General features: G+C 41.5%; 1 protein-coding gene across 2 annotated transcripts in view; it reads right to left on the bottom strand.

The window, feature by feature from the left end:
- Window positions 1–24,869, bottom strand: part of SRPX (sushi repeat containing protein X-linked) — a 49,339-nt gene that overhangs the window by 10,711 nt on the left and 13,759 nt on the right. Inside the window, exons 2-4 of one of the 2 annotated variants that reach the window (XM_086740163.1) lie at window positions 12,574–12,633; window positions 5,446–5,637; window positions 4,531–4,707 (exon numbers count right to left, since the gene is read on the bottom strand). In XM_086740163.1, coding sequence (XP_086596289.1) covers window positions 4,531–4,707; window positions 5,446–5,637; window positions 12,574–12,633 — 429 coding nt within the window. Of the gene's footprint in view, window positions 1–4,530; window positions 4,708–5,445; window positions 5,638–12,371; window positions 12,495–12,573; window positions 12,634–24,869 lie in introns of those variants that run through there. The other variant, XM_086740164.1, reaches the window with a different exon arrangement.

The following is a 24,869-nucleotide window of genomic DNA, read 5'->3' as shown; positions in this document are numbered from 1 at the left end:
TAACCCCCCAGTGCAGCTGAATTAGGGTAGGAAACAGCCCAGTCTCACCAAGGCTGCTCTGGCCCCGGTTAGTTTTACTGTGGTGACAGCTCACCACTGTGCTATGGACAGTACGCATTCAATAAACGTCATGCTGGAATAAAAGACAGAACGGCAATTAAAGGCCCAGTGTTTTAAGCACTTAAAACTCATGATGCTATTGGGCACAGAGAAGACTGGTTGGTACGAACCGGCTTGGTCTTTCACATGGTGAAGACAAACAATTTGGTTACTGTGGGAACCAACTCACCAAGCACCCAGGAGGCAGGCAGCCTTTTTAGCAAGACTTAAAAATTCCTGGAAAGGATATTTTCTTTGGTCATTTCAGATGCCTCTTAGCATTCAATAGGCAGTAAATGAACCCCACCAGAATAACTCTGCTTGGAAATGGACCAAGAGAAAGCAGCTGTCTACCAAAGAGGCTCTTTAACTGCAGTGGCCACTGTGATGCGTTAAATCAAACAGCGTGCAGGTCTTTTTCCTCATGCCCTTGTACAAAGTTGCAGCCAACCTACAGCATATTAAGCACATTAGCCACAGCTTGGCAGAAGGAAGACAGGTTTTAAAAAAAAAACAACCAAACCCCAATCCATTTAAATTCAGAGGTGACCAGAGAACAACCAGGCAAATGCACAAGGGACAAAATTGAAACACAGCCCCCATCTCCTTCCCAAAAAAACCCCTCCCTTCAGGTATGACCTGAGCAAGGTGCACACCTGCAGGTTAGATAACTAAACTGGGTCCAAACCAAACCCCCAATGGAGGGACCCACAAGATCGCTGACTGCTGGGGAGGTTTCACCAGAGGGAAAAATCATCCCGTAAGCGCTGGATTGTCAGACTCGCTCGCTTAGTAGGTATTTCTGGCCAGAGCTGGAGCCAGGACACACAGCAAGGTGCCTGACCCCGTAGGGTTGGTCTTACGCTTTCACTACAGTGTCATTGCTGAAAGACGCCCCGGAAAAGCCAAGTGGATTTAGTGAGAATGTTTAGCAGGGCTACATATTAAACGGGTGAATCTTGCCTTCAAGGTTTACGTCATGGGCAGGGAAATGGAGTTTTCATTAAGAATTTAGTGCTGTTCAGCCGCTACTTCTCTTACATTCTTGGTTACTCAGCAGCAGCAACTGGTACCCTGGCTGCACACGAGGAAGCGGCATTGCAGACGCAGCATCAGGAGGTCAGCAGTGGAATATCGGATTTTAAAGCAGCCTTTTGAACTTTGTGGAGAAGAATGCTAAGATTTCAAATATGTTTTAGATTTATTTATTTATTTATTAAACATCATTATGGGACTGACCTCCAGTTGTGGCAGAGGAGGTTTAGATTGGATATTAGGAAAAATGCCTTTACGGAAAAAGAGGTCAGGTACCGGAATAAGCTGCCAAAGGAAGTGGTGGAGTCACCATCCTGGAAGGTGTTCAAAGAACGTGTAGACGTGGCACTCCAGGACATGGTTTAGTGGACATGGTGGTGTTAGGTTGATGGTTTGACTTGACGATCTTGGAGGTCTTTTCCAATCTTAAAGATTCTATGATTCTATGACTGGCCATATTAGCAATTTCAACAACACTTAAAGAGCTTGTTAACTGTCTTTCTCATCGTTTGTTAAAGGTTTATGTTTATTTGCTTGTGAATTTGAGATAAGAGGAAAGAAACAGAGGAATGGTACTGAATTCCCACTGCTCGTTCATCCAAGAGTCTGTGTGGGACAGGGAAACGGTCTGCTGCTACATCAGCACACTGTTGTTACTGATTGCTGAGGACATTAAATGATGGCTGGAAGTTAATTCAAAACATTAGTCTGTGTCAAAAGCATAAAGAGATGAAGAGAGCAGAAATCATAAAAGTGGGAATGAAAAACACTGTCCTGCTCTCCCCACCCCCTTCCACAAGGCATTGCTCTGTATGTCAAAACAGCCATTACCAGGGCCTGTGTAATTAATGACTCAGAGTGCAAAGCTTGTTTCATACATCCATGGTTGGAAGCTGTTAGTTAACTACCTACCAATACAATCTTAGGATGTGACAAAAGGATGACTTAGCACGGTGACAACCATTTACCACAACTTCTGTTATACAATCAGCAGGAAAATGAAACCTTTATAGAAGAAAAGATGGTGACATGTTTCAATCTTCTAGAGGAAAACTCCTATTTCATTCCATGTTGCAGTCCATTAAGGATATAATGGAAATATTATTCAAGTGAGTATTGGCATTTTCAGCTAACTGAGAACCAAAAGCAGCTATATGTTGATCTTTTTTAATCAAAGTTATTTCAGCAAAATGAAGGGTATCTTCCCTCTTATAGGAGGGGATCAAGGAACAGACAGGCTGCTTTGTTAGGACAGAATACTCAGGGTTGTAAAGGTTTCTGTAAGGGACTACCAAAAAATACCTAATTTTCCTGAATTCTAAAAGTTATTATTTTCCCACCTTTTAATGAATATCTGTTTCAGCAACGATGTTAGCCTGATGCCTTTCCTACATGGACCTTCACTAGCACACTTTGAAGCCCACATAGTTTCGTACAAAAACGCTAAGCAGTGCAGCTGCAGTACAAAATGGTAGAGGAAAGCCCCTTGTTTTCAGGATTATAAATTCAGGTCTGCAGTCATTTTTCCATACTCGATGCTAATAGCTGTGGTGTCCCTGGGTCACTTCCCTACCTGTTTGCAGGGACATGGACTCTACTAGCCCATGCCTATGATCACACGTAACATCCCTAATGTGCACAGTGCAACTAATTGCTTATATACTAAAGTAAGGAATAAACCAGCCTCTTTGCCTTTGTATTTCATTGCTCCCTCACATAATTTTACTCCTCAGCTGAAAGTGAGCTGTTCAGCCAGTTCTCCCCTGGCCACTGGTGAGCTTTCATAGGCTGCAGTTCACTGATGACTTTCCTGTGACTACTGAATCACAGCAAGGAATATGCATTGAATTGCAAACTGCATTATACTGTTAGGGTCATGTCTGGTAACAAAAAAATCTCTATCCTACCTATCAGGAGGTCAAAAGATAACCTTCTTAAACAGTTTGCTAATCGCATAACTCACTATTTGCATACAGGAACTGTGTGCACACAAGGACTGAAGAGGTCTCCTCCATACTATATGTTATAACCAGAGCTTAAATCATAGTATTACTTTTACTGGGTTACTTGTGACTTGCAATCATGCCCTATGCAACAACTATCCTGTGTTTTTGGATTAAAAAAAAACTGTTAGTGCTAACTTAGCCTCTTTTTTTTTATTTCTTAAGATGTACTTGCTTACTCTACTCTGCATGACAGCGTCCTCTGTAACAAGCACCCCGTTGCTGCAAACAGATGAGATTCTGAAAGTGCCAGGAAATACAGAGGACATAATTTTATCATTCCCAAACTTAAAAGGGTTTGTTTTTCTTCCTCTGCCCACACCATTGGGAAGGACAAGGCTTGTTTTTGTCAATAAAAACAAGAGACACCACAAACTGTCTAGACCTAAGCATTTCTACATTTGTACAACAGCAAGTAACAGGAAACCTGAACAAAATTCTACGAATGTCAGACCACAGTGGAGAGACTCCAAAGCCATTTGCTAACCTTGACTGAGCCACAGGCATTCTGAGAAAAACCAAATTATCATACACAAAAAACACTGAGCACAAATACTCTACCACCCACAAGCTTAAATTACTGGTACCCAATTGAGATAGCCAAAAAAATACTTTCCTTTGTGGGTGGCTGCTGAAACTTTTATCAGAGACTTCCCACAAACAAGAGCAGCAGCTGAGACTTCACTATCTGCTGAAATCTTATTAGTAGGACGGAAAGTTAAATCTCAGTATTTGATTATCTCTGTTTTGATTTATGTATATAAAAACAATTATTCCAGCCGAGGTTCCCGGGAGACCGCTGACTATGTAATGAAAATTGCTGGCATAACTAATGTGAACTAGGCTGAAATTTAGCTTAGCTCACTGCAACTACGCTGGTAACTACAATCCCTTCATATTCCCTGGATATATTTGGACACCATGATCCCAAGAAAGAAAAGCAAGAGAGGAGGTCAGACAAAGGATTTAGTTTCAAAGCTATTTTATTATTAAGCTGCAGAGAGCAGGACAGACTCAGCACAGAGAACATCCTAGAAGAGCAGCACAGTAATTACAGACTACCAAGAAGTCACCCAGGAGATCAGGGAAGGCTGTTAAAAGCATTGTAAAGCACTGACTGTTTACACCAGCCTCATCTTCATTAAAGGGATAACGCTCGAGCCTGATAGCGTGTGTGTAAGGAAGACAGTCACTTGGGACTGAAAGTACTAAGTGACAGAGCACACGCTGTATCCCTAAAAAGCCATTCTCTGCTTCCTCAAAAGGGACAGTTGCTTTTTCCCCCCACAGAACAGGCTGAAAGAACATTTTGGAATTGATTTGGAGGACCCGAGCACCAGCAGGTACCTCAAGATGTAGACTTGCCAGGATGCAGCATAACTGTCCTACTTACCAACGCAGGACGCTGGCCGGCCACTCCAAACTTTGTTGTCCATGCACGTTACTATACGGTCGCCCTTCAGCTGGTATCCTGGTGAACAGTAGTACTCACACCTTGAGCCAAAGTAGGCACCATCTAAACACTTGAAGCCCCCGTTGGTCGGCATGGACAGGGTGGGGCAGCGCTTTTCTGGAACAGAAAACAAAGATTTCTGGAAACCTGTTATCCTCGTTTGAAGTAATATGAATGTGGGTTCTGACAAAGAAATAAGGATGCAGCCAGCAAACAAGATAGAGAAAGCCATATTCCAAATGGGGCTTTTCACACTGTTCTTATTAGCTGCATTTCAAACTCAACTTTACATACACAGTGGCCTAATGCAGTATTTGTATGAGAAAAAGATTAAAAGTACCTATTCCTCTCTTCTTGGAAAGTATTCTGTGGCAAGAGCCCACTTAGACACCTGATACAAATTGTGTCAACTCATAAAAGCCAAGATGAGCAGTATCTAAAGCAGCTTTATGGCTCTGTCATAAAATCATTCCCACAAATCAAAAGCCCACCCTTATAAAACGTTCCCCATCTTCGTCCTCTGCCAAGAGGATCTGTACCTCTCATGATACTTACCATGCAACGTACCACTGTAAGATCCTCAGCAACAAACCAACATACATATCCAAGTATACTGTCAATGTTTAAAATCATAGAATCATTGAATCATAGAATGGTTAGGGTTGGAAGGGACCTTCAAAGGTCATCTAGTCCAACCCCCCTGCAAGGAGCAGGGACATCCCCAACTAGATCAGGTTGCTAATAAAATGCAAATATCAATAACAATCCCAAACAACCCGTTTCAAAGGCAAGTAAAGTTTATTGTCTGCTGAATCTGAGGTGCAAGCCGCACACACAGAATTCACAGCTACTTACGTTTGCACAGCACTTTCCCAGACCAGCGTTTGCTTGACTGACAAATTAGGTGCTGAGGGCCGTGCAGTTCATAGCCTTTCTGACAGCGAATATCACATCTTGTCCCCAACACATTCTTGTAATATTCCCCTTGAGGTGTCCTGCAGTTTGCATAACCATGTTTCACCTTAATGGGGGAGCACCATGGTGTTTCTAGCACAGAGAACATAAAAACACTCACAGTAGTTTGCACAATGTAAAAGGTCAGACATAAACATAAAAGTACTTTCTTTATTCAAGGTCACAGAGAAGAAACAAGAAAAAAAAAAGTCTTATTTATAAAGCCACCAATGTTCAAAGTGGAGAAATAGCTGTGCAGCAAGGTGTATTAAGTCTCACAAAGTAGGTGGTCAGCCCTTCAAAGATTGGCAGCTCTTTTTTATTACAAACATTAAAGATTGTAGCCATTAGACTGGGGGGAAAGTAGATGTTTTGTGTTTTTTTGGTCTATGGAATAAGTGTGCCACCATGTGGACGTTTGATGACAATCAGACCATTTTTCCCCTCTTGTTTTTTAAATTGTTACATCTAACTTCTCTTTGTTAATAAAAGTTTGCATTAAGAACACCTTTGGTCTAGCTGTAGTTGTAATCTTTACAACACTGAGCTCTCTCACTGCCCACTTAAAATAAAAAAAAACTTCCATAATGGTTTGTGCAGTAAAGGACGCTGCCTTGGCTGAACTCTGTGACAGTTCAAGCTCTCCCACAGCTAGAGAGGCCGTCACTTACAGAAATCATAGTGCCCGTACGCCAAGCGTGTCTGTACACATCCTCCACGCGTCAGAACAACCGCTCAGGGTTGAAGTGTGGCTCCAGTTTCGCAAGGTTATTTTCCCAGTCGGCACCCAGGACCAAGGCTGAACGGGAACTTGTGTAGCGTGCAAGAACTGCAGCTCCTTCACTGCTCTCAGCAGTTCTGCAGTGCCACACCAAAATGCTCAAATGCTCTTCATGTCGCCAATAGAACAGCCTTCTGCCAGCAAATGGGCACAATACCATCGCCATGATTAAATCTGAAGGCAAGCGCCCAATCCAATAGACTAAGGGAAGAGCTTTCGAGAAAGATCTGATCTTATTCCTCTGTTTTTGGCAGTGATTTGTAGCTTCCAAGTGTAACATGCGTTTGGGCACAATGCATATATTTGACAGCACAAACCCTTGCACTTCCTACTGTCCGATCCTTCTGAGGGTGTCGATGTTCACTCATGAGCGTCCTATATACTTGGCACATATTCAGAAAAGGGAACACAAGCTGCAGAAATTTAAATCCAGTTCTAAATATTCTCAAATTCATGAATTACACTTTTCACCTCAAAAGATGGGTGCAGGACTACCGTTTCCTAATATCACAGAAATCCAGCTTGAAGTAGAAGCACCTTCTAGTTGCTCCTGGATGCAGGACAGTGACATGGATGGCTCTGCCAAGTCAGAGGAAAGCTGGCATTTGGCTGGCACTTCATGGCTAATGTTCCTACCAGATCCATGGGGAAAAGGGAAACACATGTACATAAAACTGAACCTTTAATAACGGGTCAGGGCTGCACTTCAAAATACTCTGGATATGGTTACCGTCTTCTTGTGAGGATTTAATACCATGGGTTCCCTGCCAAATAGAGACTTCCCTTCCCAGCCAAAGCTTCAAAATCTTTGTGTAGCTTTGACAACAGGGTGCACCAAGAAAGTCGTGCTTTTTCTGCAGTGGACAGCTTCTCAGTAGGAGTTTCCTACACAAGGAGTGACTAAGCCTATTCCTTCTTAGCTCCGAGATTTGAAAAGGACATATCAAGAGAGAGGGAGGGAGGGACTGCAAGGCAAAAAGAGAAAGATGACAGGTCCCAAAATCCTGTGTGACAATGTGTGACATGTGGGAGGTACATGACAAAACTTTCTAAGTCTGCAAGAAAGATGGGAAAAAAAACCTCCTCCAACAAAATACAAAGAGTTTTAGCCTTCATCCTTACAAAGTCACAGGACACATTTAAAAATAATTTCTCAATCATCTTTGGCAGATGTTCACATCTAGCTCTTAATTCTTTTAGTTATTATGTACATTTTCCTACAAGATTTGGATGAGCCCCACATATAAATAAAGAAAAATCAATAGAGTCTGTTGTATTTCTCACACATGGGATATTTATATTCAGTGTACAATGTCTCTAGGACATATTTACACTTTCCCAGTGAAAACTACATTTTGCACCTATATTTTGCTCTGCTGGTCCTGATTCAACACAAATAGCATCTGAGGACTAAAACTGGAGACTAACTGTCAAGCTTTTGATGAAACCAAAAGCACTTTCCTCTAGACTAGTCTGTTTCTGTAGCAGTCGCATTGTACCGTGACATGCTTATTTTTGTATTTCATCAATACATGTGAAAACCTGATACAAAGATGTGTAAGTAGCATTATTCCCGGTGCCACCAAATAAGCAGTAACGGAGGCACAGGAAACGAGCAGACTGGTCTAACAGCACACAGCAGCTTAGGGCCAGAGTGCAGTTCAGCTTTTTTGCTCAGACACACAATCATCCCATTTCTGTTTTTTTGGGGTTTTTTTTCCGCTTATGGTCCTGTTTTCCAAATATACTGTCAAATACATCCTCCACTATCTACCTTACAATTATGAAAAAGCAGTTTGGTGGAGAGTGGTTTTTGTTCTTTGTTTTTTAGAACTCTTTCCTGTCTTTCACCCTAATCTATATCCCATAGTTACCAGAAGACATTAAAAAACCCTCCATCAACCGACTTGGGCCACTTTGTGGAGGGGCTGTATTCACAGTGGCTCACATTTTTCATGCTTGCTATGAACCAAATTAAAACTGGGAGAGCAGGCGAGGAGTGTGAACTAACAAGAACAGAAGTCAACCAGCTACTGTTGAAGTAATGAGTGACAACAGCGCCCATCTCTGCAGCCTCCTCAGCTGCCTATCCCACTGCCACCAGTGCAGTCTCAGGCACCACCTCCGACCGCTCTTGTGGGGAAGCCACGCATGTTTGGATTCATGGAGGCAGCCTCTGTCTCATCCAGCTCCTGGAGAAATCCTTCTTCTCCTGAGCTAACAACAGATTTTCCATAATCTCCCTTTCAGTAGTCTCATCCCCAAAATTTCCAGCTCTTCTGTCTCACTTGCTCTTCTCGTGCTCTGAGACTCTAAACTTCAATTATTTCATAGAATCATAGAATAGTTTGGGTTGGAAGGGACCTTTAAAGGCCATCTAGTACAACCTCCCTGCAAGGAGCAGGGACATCTCCAACCAGATCAGGTTGCTCAGAGCCCCAGCCAACCTGGCCTTGAATGTTTCCAGGGATGGGGCATCCACCACCTCTCTGCACAACCCCTTACCACCCCCATTGTAAAAATTTTTTTCCTAATGTCCAATCTGAATCTGCTTCCTTCTATTTTAAAATCATGACTCCTTGTCCTATCGCAACAGGCCCTGCTAAAGAGTTTCTCCCCATCTTTCCTGCAGGCCCCCTTTAGGTACTGGAAGGCTGCTATAAGGTCACCATGGAGCCTTCTCTACTCCAGGCTGAACAGCCCCAACCCTCTCAGCCTGTCCTCATAGGAGAGGTGCTCCAGCCTTCTGATCATCTTCGTGACCCTCCTCTGGACTCGCTCCAACAAGTCCATGTCCTTCTTATGTTGGGGGCTCCAGAGCTGAATTATTTATCCACAAATTATTTCAAAAAAAGCTCTTCCCAATTGCTGTAGGATCTCCTTAACTAAGGAGGAGGCCTCAATTTTTCTGCAGAAGAGTTTAAACCTGAAGTTACTAGGAGAACACTGACTGAAGTGGCACAACAGGGGGAATAAAGACACAGGTGGGCTGAGCTTTTGCCCCAGCCAGACAGGTAATCCTTCGGCATACCAGTTCAAGATATTTATGCCTCAGGTTTTCCACATACATAAGATGCAAATGCACGTGGCTGATTCCCTTTGTAAAGGGTGTTAAGATGAATACACTTTGCAACATGATCAAGAGGCTAATGAAAAAAAAAAGGGGGGGCAAAGCAGCTGTTTCACGTATTGCAAATTGCCTGAGTTTTTCTGCATATTTTTGTGGCTTTACAAACATGCATGCCTTGAGTAGAACTGCATAGATATTTAAGAAAAAGCAGCTAACAGCTAATAAATGCAGTTTAACGCACAAACAGAATATTGAAAAAGAAAAAAGCCCTTCCTGTAGTGTTGTTGCAGCTATGGTGGTCTACAGAGAGAAATAGAGCGAAGCTCCTAGACAGGGGTAATACATCTTTCACTGGACCAAATGATATTGTCAGAAAGAAAAACAAAAACAGACATGCTTTTGGATGTAGATAACTTGAAGAGCTTAGGAGGAACATCTGTTTGATCTCAAATGTTATTATGCTCAGCCTAGAACTGAATGTGATTAGAAGAGAGTGGGTGAGGCAGGGTTTATAACGGGGGCAAATACCTGGGTTTAGACCAATTGATATCACTGAAAAAAACCTCCAGCTAATTTGAAAACCTTATGTGCCTGAAAGCACATCAAACGATACAACAAAGTTTCAGATCAAAGTTTGTTTATTTTTAAGTGAAGGCACATATTGGTTTTCAAAGGCTAGGCAGCTACATGGAGTATTTATGGAATATCAGGGCTGGATGGGGCCCCGAGAGGTCACACAAGCTATTCCCGGCCTCAAGACAAGATCAGTTGTGTTCCTGAAGGCTTTGGGAATAAGAAAAGCTATGGGTTTCCCAGGCAGCTCTTCTGGAGCTTCACCATCCATACTGGGCTCCGTTCACCTAACTGAAATCTGAGTTTTCAGGTACGAGGACCCCTGTAGTGTTTTTTTTGTTTGTTTAATAGAAACAAAATAGAAAGCTTGCACCATTCCTCAGCGATACAATAGCCTGCATTATCACTCAGTAGTAAAAAGAGACTCAATCCCGCGTTTGAAACCACTGGAAAACAGGCAGCAAGCAGAAATGGTTGAAGCCACAAAGTTGCTTCTACAGCTAGGGCTACTGTTTGATCATTACAGTATGGGAGAAAACGTATTAGAAATTAGGATCACCAGAGCAGTGGCACTAGAGCTGTGATGATCACAGAAACTACTGTATTTGGGAAGCCTTTTCTCATCAAATATGACCTGAGCCAGCCATGCCAAGTGGCAACAAGGAAAGCATTTTCTAGAGCATCGTTTCCCGCAGGCCCTCAGTCCGGTTGAAAGACCAGCCTCAGCCGAGCGTTTCCTTCAGAAGCAGCATGCAAAGTGACCGGCTGTGCTGTTGCTTGCTGGTACATCAGTGAACAGAGCTGAGGGTTCACCAGGGAGGAAGGGAAAAACTTGTCAAAAATGCTGTGGGCACAGAAAGTCTCAGCGATGTTTCTCTGGAAAGCTGAGCAAGCTGAAAAACATCCAGATGAAGACAAAAGGGTTTGGTAGGAGGTCGATCCACCCCCCCAGTAAACTGCAATGTTTTGTTTGGAGATGCCAAAGAGGATGAATTTGTGTGCTCGCCTGCACTGTTTAGTCAGTATTTGTGCAAAGAAAAAACAATGCTGCTTACGTATGTTAACATCAGTTAAGAAAATTAATTTAATTATTTGTTACTGGGAAGTTTTATTTGCTGAGCAATGGGTCATATCCAAAGTGCCGGACTGCACATATAAGGAGAAGCAATGAACATAGCTACTCAGCCCTTGCTTTGTCTTTTTCCACCCCCTCCCCCCAATACCAACTTAAATAAGTATGCTAATGAAGAGTTAGCCTTTTCTGCCCCAACGCTTTATACTCTTAAATTCACATTGTCTGATCTTCAACATTTGGCAGTAGCACTTCCAAACTCAGGGCAGTTTTTAATATCTGCGTGAATGAATCACTATGTTTCACTTACTCTGGTGACATTTTGGCTGACATGAGTATAATCCGTTTTGGATCACCATATAAAAGGAATTTATACAGAATCTGCATTTTAACTACTTGCTTGACCTGGCATGAATTTGCATTGGTTTATCTTCATGATCTCTGGAATTCTTTTTCTATGCGTCTGCAGAGGGTTACATGTTAAACAGCAAAGAAAAATGTGCTTACCTAAATAAAGCTTTAGAGAAATATTTCTGCATGTGTTAGAAAACAAAATTTTATACTGCAGTATAAAGGAACATAAGACATAATTATGAAAACAGCAACACAGCTATAGCATCTGTGCTTTCCTTTTTGTTGTTCATAAATGTCTGAATTACTTTATGACTTACCTCTTACAAGGCCCATTGATTCTTTGCAGAGAATCAATAACGTACAACAAGACACCAATGCCCAGTATTTTCAAATAATCAAAATTATTACATTACAATTCTGGCATGTCCACAAATTAGATGACTGAGTGACAAATGAAATGCTAAGTTTCTTTACTGTCTGGGCTTCTGAGGTATTTTGGCAGAGGAGATGGGAATTGACAGAAGCAGACTTTTTAAGAAAATGGACATAGTAAATGGAAGATTTACTGGTAGTGGCAACAAACTTCTCAATCTTGCTGAATGGCAAAATCTTCTAGAATAGGGAAGAAAAGCTGAATTTGCTTTATAAACACACCAGTCCATTCACTCATTCATCCAGCAACATAATTTGTTTTTGGAACGTACATGTTCATTTGTTAAACACACTTCACTTGGCATTTCAGGCAGCAGGTTAACCTGAAATGTGAACAATTTTACGGGAGGAAAAAAAAAAGTCATGAAAATCAAGTTCTCTTGCATGTGCTTCTATACATTACCATCAGTAGGCTCAGGTTTTCAGACAGCTTACCATTGATGGTTTTGTTAGGATGTATGAAGAAGAAAGAGAAGCTCTTCCTAGATTTTCATGATTTAACAACCTGATCTTCCAGAAGCAAAGACTGTGCAAAAGTTACTTACTCAGGTGCATAAAAGACTGGTGATCAGTACTTGGTCTAATTTCCATTGTTAAAAAGAGTAGAAATTAAATCTCAATCTAAAAATCCATGAGAAAAACCATGGAGCTGGATCACCAAGACTTTGTAATCCATGAAAAGAAAAAGAGCGAAGCTTTCTCTCAGCAATCAGCTGATCCTCTTTAGCACATAAGCAAAGCATTCACCTCTATATCTATTGCGTGTATACACATCTTCGTCATCTTCAAGGGGTGAATATCCCGATCCTACAATACAAAACAGAGAAAAAAACTGCAGCAAGAAAGGAAATATAAATTAAGAATCAAAGAAAGTTTTGCGAAGAGACATGCAAGATTAGGATGCAATAATCTATGCAATGCCATCAGTACGGGCTTCTCTGAAGCTCAGATTTGTAGCAGACCCAGTTTATAGTGAATTTTGAAGGGGCAAATTTATTTGATAATCAAGTGAAATAGTAAACCTCTTTCACTGCTCCTAGAGCAATATTGTGCAATGCGACGCTACACGTGTCAAGTCACAGCTATTCTGTTACAGAAGGCCCACCTACCATGAAGTTGATCTACTGAGCAGTGAGAACAGAGGAGGTACAGGTGAAGGGGTACCTCAAAGGTTTCACTATAAAGTGGTTCCATAGCGTCAGTGGCTGTTAACAGCCATCAGGCCAAACAGCAGAAGTAAAATGTGCATAACTCAAGAACAACTCTCTTTTACAACCTGTATGATCTTCACACCAAGAACAAAACATTGAGGTACATAACCTGCAAACACAAGTTATACCCAAATCAAAAACACAGTTTGGTATCATGCAGTCTTCTGTTGTTCAAACTAAAGAAATAGTACGGTTCTGTACTTTCAAAAACCTGTGCAACAGTTAAAAACTTAAAATAAAGGCAGAATCTGCTTCATAAAAACCAGAAACCATCTGGAGCATCACCATTCAAGTAATCCATCAATAAAACACAGCAGTTGTGCTTCATAGCATGAAGTCCAGCCTAAATTCTAGATAAGTCTTCTCCAAGAAGCAGAGCTCATACAAATTTCCCCTCTGAGAAATCTTTCTAAAAACCTTGCATGCAATAGGCTGTGGTACTAAGGAGGCTCAGCACTACGTTACAGGAGCTTCTCACACGTGGTATCTCAAATTACAGCTAAGGGGATATTTCTTCACCATCTGTTGAGGTCTGAGAATACGGTCTGTAGAAGCTGCTGCTTAAAGTTAGGCTAAATTAAATAATTCAGGAACCTCAATAAGCTACTAATTTTATGTGCAAAGCACAAGAATTTTCTGCAGAAATTAAACCCAAGAGACGTTAATGGCTAGGCTGATTCAGCATAAGAATAAAAGAGCTACCAAAACAGCGTTTGTCTCTCCAAAATTACTGTCAGCATCTGTCAACAGATTCCGCTTCTTATTTAAAAAAACCAAAATCAACTGCCCAGAAACAAGTTAAGCTTTCCTTCTTACTCTACCAGTCTCAGGAGAAAAACCCGGCCCACGTACCTGCAGCTGCCCCACGGGAGCAGCTTTAGTGCATGCAGTCCGTCTACCGAAAGGCAGTGCCCTCCACAGCATCAGCCGCAGCACTGCTCCCAAGGCTTCGGACTGCTGAGGATGAGACTCTTTGCATCTCCTGTGACCCTTCCCACCCACCGCATCACTTGCCCATCAGGCGCTGGCGCCCAGGACCCGTGGCGACCGGCCTGCAGCACTCGGCAGCTCCTTCTGGGAACCGCAGGGAAGCGGCAGATGCGTGCGCTCCACGTCAGACCAAAACCTTGCACCAATACTGCATCGACGTGAACCATTTAGGCTCCTGCACGTGAAAAATCAAGAGAGCTGTGTTCACGTGTACCATAAAAGTAGCAAAACCCCACAATTCATCTTGGGCCTGATTCAAAGCTTACTGTTATCCCTGGGAATCCTTCCACCAGTTTTCAGAAGGCTTTCATCTGGGACCTGATGAAACGAACTTCCAAACAGCTTCTCCCCTGAAATCAAGGGCTTTATATGTAGCACAGGTTTCCTATCACTTAGGAGCCAGTTCTCTGGAATTTTTTATCTTTACTGCTGTGGTTGAATTTTTGATGCCTAAACACCAACATCTGAGAAACATCTCAACATAAAAACATTAAACTTTTTTGCCCTTGAAGTCTGACTGTATAACATAAAGGGCAAGCTGTAATCCCCAAGGGCTTCGTGGAGAGCTTGATATGTAAATGAACATCTCTCTAAGCATCAATTATTCTGTCAGAAATTGGGATACCCTTAACTAATTACTCAGTTTGAGGGTTATAAAACTGTTATCTCAGTGTTACCACTCTTAATCATCCAAATTTTAGTGTACAGCAACTTTAGCCTTTAAAATTAGTAAATGTTAGAGCTATGTGAGCTCTTATGTATGTACCTTTCCTTAGACAAGAAATGATTAAATGCTTTTGAAAGTCTTCTAACAAAAATTGGTCTTAAAGAGTTATTCACTACTCTTGCACTGAAACAATACTCTGTTCACGGGGCATAGCAGGTTCCTGCAAAAAACAGCTGTGGATTTTGTTCTGGCAGACGACAAGGAAAACGTACGAAGTAACACTTTCATTTTAAGATTAATCTATTATGAGATTAATCTATGGACTTAGATGATTCTTTTTATGTTAGGAAAAAAAGATGATTTAGTCATTCACAAAATAATCACTACATTTTTATAACTGGGGGATGCACAGGAAAGCTTTCTCTTTACATACATTTTATTGGGGCACAGAGTTTTAATGAAACTACATGCAACCTAGCAGAAAATATGTAGCCCAGTCTATCTCCACAAACCCAATAGTCTGTGCCAAATGAATAAATCCACGCATATGACTACCAGACAGGGCGGGAGGAGCTATGACAGTAAGCTGATAAGCCTTCTGACGAAGTAAAAATTCTCACGCAAGAATAATCCATCGTTAAGAGAACACATTTACTTTCAGTGTTCAAACCAGCAAGCTAATGGGGCACTCAGACACACAACAGTTACCCATTTGCGCAAAACCTAAATCAGACCATTTCAGGATCAGTTTTGCCTGCGTTTTGTGATTGCCAAATCCACTCCAAGTGTCCTGATGCCACCCTTCAAGCTAATTCAGCAAAACACTTAAGTACCCCCTGAAGTGATCTCACCAGCCTAAACGAGACCACTTGTTTAACCCTAAACTCACTCAAAATTGATTACAGATGTCCGCACTCAACATCAAACATCTGATGAAGTATTCCACTGCTTTAGGACCACAATCTGCACCCAGTGGAGCCTGCTATTCTCAGTTTCTTGTGATGGCTCCATTTCCACATGTTTGCTTTCCTGGGAAGGAAGCAGAGGATATAGCTGCCTTCATGGATGAGCACAGATCACAATGACATGTTCATATCTGCATACAATACAAGATAGATAGATTAAATAGACACAGCCAAACATGTGTTCAGCGAGATACTTCCTATATTTCTAGGATCTGATCTTCCTCCCCTTTGCCTGTTCGTTAATAAGTCTGCAAAAGCTTTGAGAGGAGAGTACAATTGCTACACAAGAGCGACAATCAATTTGTTGGTGTTTGCTGAGCCAGAGAAGGAAGAAAAATGCTACCAGATTGCAGAAGTTGTTTTAAGAAGACTTCTGCTGTCCTTCAGTTTTTCTCAAAACCTGGACTTTCTTAAGTACGTTACTCCTGTGTGCACCACAGATCCTTAGCGGATAGAAAGACACTATTCCAGACAATAAGATCCCAAACTTCACCACACTTGTCAGGCACACCAATTCAAGCCATGGCAGGCAAAACCTCTCTAATGGGTAGGCACCCTTCACAATAAAACCTTTCAGATATTACATGGTATTCACCTTTAATTGGAAAACAATCTTTCCGTTCCGCCCTACCATCTCAAAGGTCTCCAGAACTGGAAGAGCTATTAATAATTGTGTAGCCATCTTGATCCTACAAACAACAAAACACTTTGCACCTTCTCCAGCCTGAAATCAGGCATTTTCTCACTGGATCATTTATTTCTGACAAGCAGCAGCAAGGCAAGCTTTAAAATAATAATAAAAATGCACAAAAGAAAAATCAATACCCGTGCAAGACTTAAAGGTTTCTTTTAAAAAAAAAAGTTAAAAGGAAAACAAAAGCATCAGTAAGTGACAAACACAACAATAAAGCCTGCAGCTGCATACAGACCTTAGCAGAGCTATTCACTTGAAGTTCTTCACCAGGGTTGCTGGGATGACCTGCACGGCAAAGGGAACGAGGACTCTGGTGCTCCACTGTTGGATGCCGCTGACTATGTGAGTGACTGCACATGGGCAAATTTAGGGTCACGCACACAGGACTCCTCTCCCCATTGCAAAGGTTCACCCATGCAGGTCAGCTGGCAGGATCAGGGCACAAGAACATAATGCCCAGGCAGGCACTGACTATGCAGGTGTATATGTGAACAACATTTAGCATGCTACTGTGCTATAAATCCTTTATAATGGAGAAAAAGAAGGAATGTGGGCTGCAAGAGGCAGAACAGCTATGCCACCTTGTTTTCCCCTGGACTGACACAGGAATATCTTCGCTCTTTCTGAGTTGGCTCAACTGAAAATAAGCTATAGACAACAATAGCATAGCTCATTAAACCAATCAGAAATGTTTTAGTTTACTGCCCTGAGACAGGACAAGTTCAGGCACTTAAGTACAAGAGGCTACAGCACCTCACCTGTAAGCAGGGCTTTGTTCGAACAGCAGTGCTCTCCTCCCTAGCTTACCACCAGACAGAGCGAAGAGTTTCATATCCACGGTACTTACAGTCCTGCAGAATACATTAATAAAAGTTCAGATTTTTTAGGTGATGCTATTTTGTCAATTTACACCACTGAGTTTCTTAAGACTTTTCTCCTCTTTCTCATGCTCTTTTGCTCAGGGTTTATAAGGATTACCTAAAATTGAGGTACGTACTGTAAAAGTCAGCAGCAAAAGTCAATGTTCCAGTTTACGCTCTACTGAAGCTTGAAGTCTTAAATACAACACCAATTTGGTCGACAGCCAGCTGAATGTGAGCCAGCAGTGTGCCTAGGTGGCCAAGAAGGCCAACAGCATCCTGGCTTGGATCAGTGATAGTGTGGCCAGCAGGAGTAGGGAAGTGATCATACCCCTGCACTTGGCATTGGTGAGGCCACACCTTGAATACTGTGTGCAGTTTTGGGCCTGTCAGTACAAGAAGGACGTTGAGTTGCTGGCGCACCTTCAGAGAAGGGCAATGAAGCTGCTGAGGGGTCTGGCGCACAAGTCTTACAAGGAGGGGCTGAGGGAACTGGGACTGTTTAGTCTAGGGAAGAGGAGGCTGAGGGGAGACCTCATTGCTCTCTACAACTCCCTGAAAGGAGGTTGTAGGGAGGCGAGTGTTGGTCTTTTCTCCCAAGTAACAAGTGATAGGACAAGAGGAAACGGCCTCAAGTTGTGCCAGGGGAGGTTTAGATTGGGTATTAGGAAAAATTTCTTCACCGAAAGGGTCGTCAAGCATTGGAACAGGCTGCCCAGGGAGGTGGTGGAGTCACCATCCGTGGAGATATTTAAAAGATGCGGAGCTTAGGGATATGGTTTAGTGGTGGACTTGGCAGTGCTAGTGCTTGGGAATTCCTTCCATACTCAAACAACTGATCAGTTTAAGCATATGTAAGAAGAGGATGACCAGCTTCCACCAATAAGTCTGTAACATCTGGATTTAGTTCCTGCAATGTTTTGCCTCAGTTTTACATTCCACAGTACCTGAAGCCATAACAAATACATGAATTTTAAAACTTAGCTTTACGTGCAGCAGACTGTAGAGTTTGTTGCACTGCGGCAGGGCTAGGTCACACTAAGACCACAGCAGACTGGAAGATGTACTTGAGAAGGCAAAAAAGGCCCCCAAAATGGTCACAATCTTCACAGTAGAGGGCTTTATTTTGTGTGTGAAAATACTTGCACTCATTTTATGATGGTAGTAAAAATGGAAAGTCAGGTTTTTCATCTCATATTCTTCACTGGTTTAACATTATGCCCCAGTTCTGCAAAGCTCATGCTTAAATGCCATTGGCTTTGGTGGGATTTCAGCATTTGTTTAAAAACTGCTTGCACACTCAGATGTTTTGTATCATCTGGCCTGTAAGGCTTAAAAAAAACATACAAAATTTATTTTGTTACAGAAATCAAAGCAGAATAAATACCAGAGGATAAGTCAGCAAAATCAATTAATAAATAGCCAGAGAGACCGATTTGCCTTGAACCTTCCTACCGGTGGCTTGATATATAAATGCAACTGCTATTAATTAACATGTTTAAATGCAGATAATCTAATGGCAACTTCTCATATTAAGCAGTCTTCAACATGCATAGTAACTCAAAAGGCATCAACTGCCCTCCTCTTTCCTCAAAGAATGTTCCCACTGGCCACACCACTTTGCAGTCTCCCACTTGACCCAATCAGTAGTTCCCAAGGCACGGAAGGCATGGGAAAGCAAGTCAAACCCGACAATCTTCTATTCAGCCAGAGTTGCGCTGAACTGAGAAGCAGAGGATACCAAGACAGTCATGGCATGTTCCTGAATCCAAACACAGCTCACTCATCCAGACCAAGTTAATAATCCTATGTGCATTTTAGTAGCCCAGATGATTAACTTCCTGAGATATTTAGAAATTTCCCTTTATGTGGGAATATGGATAGCACAGATTTGAGCTTACACACACACCCACAAGCTCCACCCCACTGTTGTGTTTCAATTCCTTGCAGGTGTAAGGTCTTTCAGGCACAGAAAGTAATCCCGTACCAAGGAGATCCCCTCAGGGCTCTACACAGATTAATTCCCTGTGTCTCAGTATTGATTAAGATGCAAACATCATATTTCAAAGCACAGGTTTCAGCTTGCTTCAAGAGAGATGCCTCATACAGGATTCCATCAAAGAACAGTTCCTTCAAAGTCGTCATAATCAAAGCGCAGCTGAAATGCAGAACAGAACGCCTCAGAATTAGCAAGTTCAAAAGAGGTCAGAGACGTCTGAAGTTTGCATGCCAGCAGAAGCTTATGCTTTGCGAAATAAAACCATCTAATTACAGAAAAATCACAAATCTGATTAGGAAAATGAAGGCACGGGTTCTCTTCCCAAAAGATAATCTCTTCCCTCCTCCCCTGTCTTCTGTGACCCAACGTGACGACGAAGAAACTCTGCAGCTGACACCAAGCCACAAAGGTGTTTCAAAATGGCTGGAAAATGATTGCTTTACATAGAAAACTTTACATAGTCAGATAACAAAATAAAACCTGTTTCATGTGCCAGCAAATACTGCATGACAAATCAAACACTACTCCTGGCATAAGGCGTTTCCTTCATTTTGGTGAAGTCCCATAGCCAGAAACATGCGTGCCCATGCAGTTTACTCTCACAAAAGTCAGTAGTGGGATGGAAACTGCATGGACGCAGAAGCTGGTGTTAGTCCAGAAAAGCTCTCTAAAGTACAATTCAACTCTGCTCCCTTTTATGTACAAATGCAGATATCTTAGATACAGCAAATCCAAAGCAAAACACTTTCCACCACTGATTTTGTTTTATTTTTCCCTTTCCAGACTGGCAATAAAAGTGGAAGTTGTTCACGTGGCTCCGGCTCAACCCAGGCAGAAGTCCTGTAACACAGCAACAGTCAAGGGAAAAACTGGTGAAGTTAACAAGAGGCTGCAAACACCTTTGCCAACACACGCGCAGGAACCTTACTGTAGTCATCGACTGCTCCTAAATATCTTGTTCCATTGCAAATGCATTTGCTTCTACTATAATCATGTGTTTAGTGCTAGGATGAGCACTATATTAAAATACTGTTTGTAGTATGCACACATAAAAAGACCAAAGGCCTTGGGTGGTTGTTTTTTAAATTCTATTCACTTGAAGTGGTCAAAAAATTACATCCTTCATAAAAATTGTGTCCTTATATCCAATGAAAACAAATGCAGCATTTCCAGAATCCTCATTCTGGAAATTCTGGTTTGCTCTGGATGCTCTTGTGATGTGACATTTTGAGTGACTCAATGGGAAGTGAAGATTTCATCAAATTTTGCTTAAAATGTAATTTCAGAGTTGTAAAATATATATACATATATAGAGAGTTGGTTTTCAACAGAAAATTCGTTTAAATTTTTTTTTTTTTTAAACAAAAAGGTAAATCTTACGGATGCAAGGACTCAGATACTGAAATAAAGTGTTGATTTCTGTGGAAAAAAAAATCACCAGCTCAACGGGCTAATAAAGATACACTTGGGAGCGGACATTGATATGTCTGGAAGAGAAATATCAGTCTTCTCCTGCGGTGTTTGTTGTATCTCACACAGGCCATGTTCCCTTGATTGCTGGACAATACGTCCCACAAGGTACCACAATGATTCCTCAGTTCCTCAAGTAGATAGGCTACCGGGGTCAAGCTGGGAGCTTGGCTCAAAGGGAAAAATCTGGACATTACATACATGAACAGTGCTCTCACGAAACGCTGATTTTCAGCATGGCCAGTGAGGTTTTGAGGTTGGGTTTTGGGTTTGTTTTTTTTTTCTTTTTGACTCATTGCTAAATCAAATATTTAAATAACTATGTGCAAATAAAAAGGAAGAAGTTAGCTTTCAGTATTTTTTTTAAGCTGGCAAGGGAAGGTCCAAGAGCATCTGTGCTCCCTTTTAAAGGGCTCCCTCTGATGAGGATCTTGTAATAATCTGAAATCCAGCAAAACAAAACAAAATACTCTCAAAAGACAGGCAAATAAAAGAAGTCTCTGAATATTCAGAATGGCAGACTGTTACGCCAGAAGACCAACAGGGAGGAGGTTGGAGCAAAATGTTTCCTCTGTTCAGGCTATGAGGAACTCAAAGTTTGATTTTTCCTTAAGGAATTCTTCAGTAAATAATGCTAAAAAACTAAAGGCAGCATCTCTCTTCATGATCAGGAACAGTCACTGTACCACAGACTGTTACCAAGGAGAGGACAAAAAGTGTTGTGAACATGAAAATGTAAAACAATTCAGCTGAAAAAGAAAAGTACATTCTTTAATCTATAGGCTGAAGGAGGGTAAACAGACAGCATTACATCTACGAAAAACACAGCTACCACAGCTGCATATGGCATAACAATATATTTGCTATTCTGACCACATACGCAGTCCAAGCCAGAGGTTACGCGTATCAGGAAAGCGAAGCATTCGTCATCTACAGCAGCTACAGGGCTGTGCATGTAAAATACAGACACCCCTTGACACAGAAGAATTAGGACTCTGTGCCTGACAGCTACAAGAAGAGGCTCTGCAAAGGCTGTCCACACGTTGCCTGCGGTCCAGACACCCGTAAGTGTTACTGGTTTCTTCACTGCTCTCACGCAGTATCATCCACCAGTAATACTTGTCTGCAGCTAAACCCAGACCATCCCATCCTGGCAGATATCAGCTCACCTCAACTATTGACAGCTCTGTAGCTGCTTAAATGGACTGCAAGAGCCTGACTTACCTAAGCACTAAGTTCCAGGCGACTAAGGAAATTCCAACTATTTTATAACTTTGCAGTACATCTCCACCTGCTCTCTGTTTTCTAGGCTAACTTCTCACAGCTACCTGAAAGGGTGGAAGACTACCTCAGGCGCTGGAATAAAACCCTGCTCAGATGAACAGGCTTTGATGCCGCAGTGGTTTCCATCCCTAACAGCAAGGCACACCTCCATCAGGACAGCAGATCCTGAGGACCAGTCCTGTCCTGTGACATGAACTCTCCTGGCACAAAGGGCTCTCACAGGCCATTACTACCTACTATGCCAAGCAGAAGCAACTGGGTTTTTTTTAAAACTCTTCTTATGAAATTTATAAAACTGAGTTTATAACAAATCAAGCCTGAATTACACATAAAGCCCTACACACACAAGATAATTCAGAAGCTTCTTCAATGGGGAACAGACGGTAGGACATGGTACATTGCAGGCAGGCGCGTCATTGGACGCATTAGAAGGCTGCAAGATGAAAAAGCAAACTGGGACTCTGAAGAGGCAAAAAAATGCTACCATCTCTAGATAAGACCGTTATCTTTTAAGATCCAGAGAAATAATTCCTGTGAATATACTTCAGTATGCTTTTTTCCCCCCTTATATTAAGATATTATAAGGTCTTTAATGTAGGTCTACATTTTAGGAACAGATTGAGAAGGCAGAAAAATAGGAAGCCACCTATAGAAGGCCAATAAGGGACTGAAAAGAGGTATAACTACTGATAACTAAAAAGAGGTAGAACTAGTAGTAACTGGTTAATTAAGTAAAGAACATTTAAGCTTAAAGCCTTCTTAATGACAGGTTCCAGGGGACTTTGGGATAACTTTCCAAAGGAAGAGACTGAAAACTAATCCTGATCTATTCTGAATTGGTGACAGATGGAAGAAATCTTCTTTTTAATTTTTTTTTTAAATGCTGACAGTGGAAACTGGCACATCTCAGTATCTAACTTTTAATGCTACAGCACCAGATACACTGTTTTCCTCTCTCCCCTTTATCCTTGAGTCACGTGTTATTTTTGAAGCTCTGCCATTTAAAAAATATTTTTCAGATTTTATGAGGAGACTAAAAGAAAGGCTCTCTAGGAAAAAAATCTCAGCTTTAAGTATCAGACACTACACCAACACTTGAAATCTAGCATGCGGAGCTGCCTGTAATCCATAGGAAACTCTCCAACAAATTCCTAGAAAACAGAAGAGGAGCGGAAAAATGTAAAGTTCCTGACTGTGATCTCCTCTTGCTCTTTAGTAAGCGGAGTCACATAGTGTCAGAAGTGACATAGAGCTACTGTAAACCCAATGCTGGCAGGGAGCTCCCTTGAAGACTTTTCCCCTGCACAACTTTTCCTTACCTTCTCTGCTTAAGTAACCACTTAAAAAAAAAAAAAAAAAAAAGAAAGAAAGAAAGAGGTATCTTCTTTTGTGGCTCACTATCCTCAATTGGCTCAAGCAGGACTTTTCCCCAAGTTAGTTTCAACTTGCATTTTCTCACTAGTTATTTTCAGAGCATACTTTACATCTCACTTCCATGTGAGCAGCTTCCTTTTAGAGAAACTAGAAGCACAAACATTGGTTTACAAAGTCCTTGCTCTAGAAAATTTGTTATTTTATCCATGACACCTGCAAGCACCCTGCAAACAGATGAAAGCATTAAGAGCTGTTGGTATTAATACTGGAGGCTCTTCTTGGAAGAAAAACAGACACTTTTAAGGACTCCAGGACTACTTATGCTTTACTAGTGCTTTGCAAGGAGGAGAAAAAGCAGGCATTACACTAGGGAGGAAGAGCTGAAGGAACAATTCAGAGTCACATACGGCAGTCAGCAGGTCAAAAACTGAGCAAAGACTACAGAAAACCAGGTGGGACTTAAAAAGAGGTGCAGAGGAACTTAAAATTTAATAGCAAACTAATCAACTGAAGGAAAAGTAAACAACTGCTGTCAAGACTCAGGAGGTAGGAATTGAATTTATTACTGAAGACGAGTATTAAAAACAGCCTCAGAGCAAGCAGTGTTTAATACGGAGTTCACAGCCAAAAGCACAGAAGTTGTATAAACCAACTGATGAGAACTAGCTTGCTTATTTTGTTAAAAACAATAAATGTTAATCATATCCTAAAGCAAACTCAAAAGTTCTTTCCTACAGCCAGCATAAGATAATGCTGATTAGATTTTGAAGGAACATGTGAGACACTCCCTCCAAACCCTCGCTCATTTTTCATTAATATTCATGTCAGTGGCAACTCCCAATCCCAAGGATGTTCTCCAAGTTCTCACTTTCATGGAAAACAAGAGGGTAAACAAGTTTCTTTCTGAAAAAGTGGTTACCAAGGTAATTTTTAAGGACACTAGCTTAGATGCCCCAGTTTCACTAATGATACATGCACACCACAGAAGTCACAAGAGTATTATATATATATATATATATATATATACAGACCCCGTATTGATTGCTTTTGATGCAATAGACATTGATCTTTTGGTGATTTTTAAAAATTGTATCTGCAGAAATTACATGATCCATGAGAAGCATTAGCTTCATATTAAAATATACATATAGCTATACTGCCAAAGAGAATGCTCAGAAAATTCAAATGCCCCAAACTAGAAAGTAAATAAAAAGAAATAAATATAAAATTAAATCTCTTCAGTGTCTGGAACCCTAACTCCTGGTTTAAGGCAAAGAGAAACCTGGCAATACCAATATAAAAACTTAAAGAATATTAATGACCCCAGAACACCAAAGCCATGTTTCCAGAATTACACCCTGCTCCTTCAGCCGAGGGAAAAGGGCGGTGAAAATCCACTGCCACTACCAGAAAAGTCACCAGCAAAGGTGACTGCAGCACCTAAAGTAGGACCATAAGAGAAATCTTTTGGTAGAGAAGAGGAATGTGCATGTCGCCAACCTGTACGGTTTTTAAAAAGTAAGAGCTTG

This window comes from Chlamydotis macqueenii, chromosome 1 (genome assembly GCF_036417535.1).
Source record: "Chlamydotis macqueenii isolate bChlMac1 chromosome 1, bChlMac1.mat, whole genome shotgun sequence".
In the NCBI taxonomy this organism is placed as follows: Eukaryota; Metazoa; Chordata; class Aves; order Otidiformes; family Otididae; genus Chlamydotis; species Chlamydotis macqueenii.
This window is presented reverse-complemented; position numbering and strand designations above follow the sequence as displayed.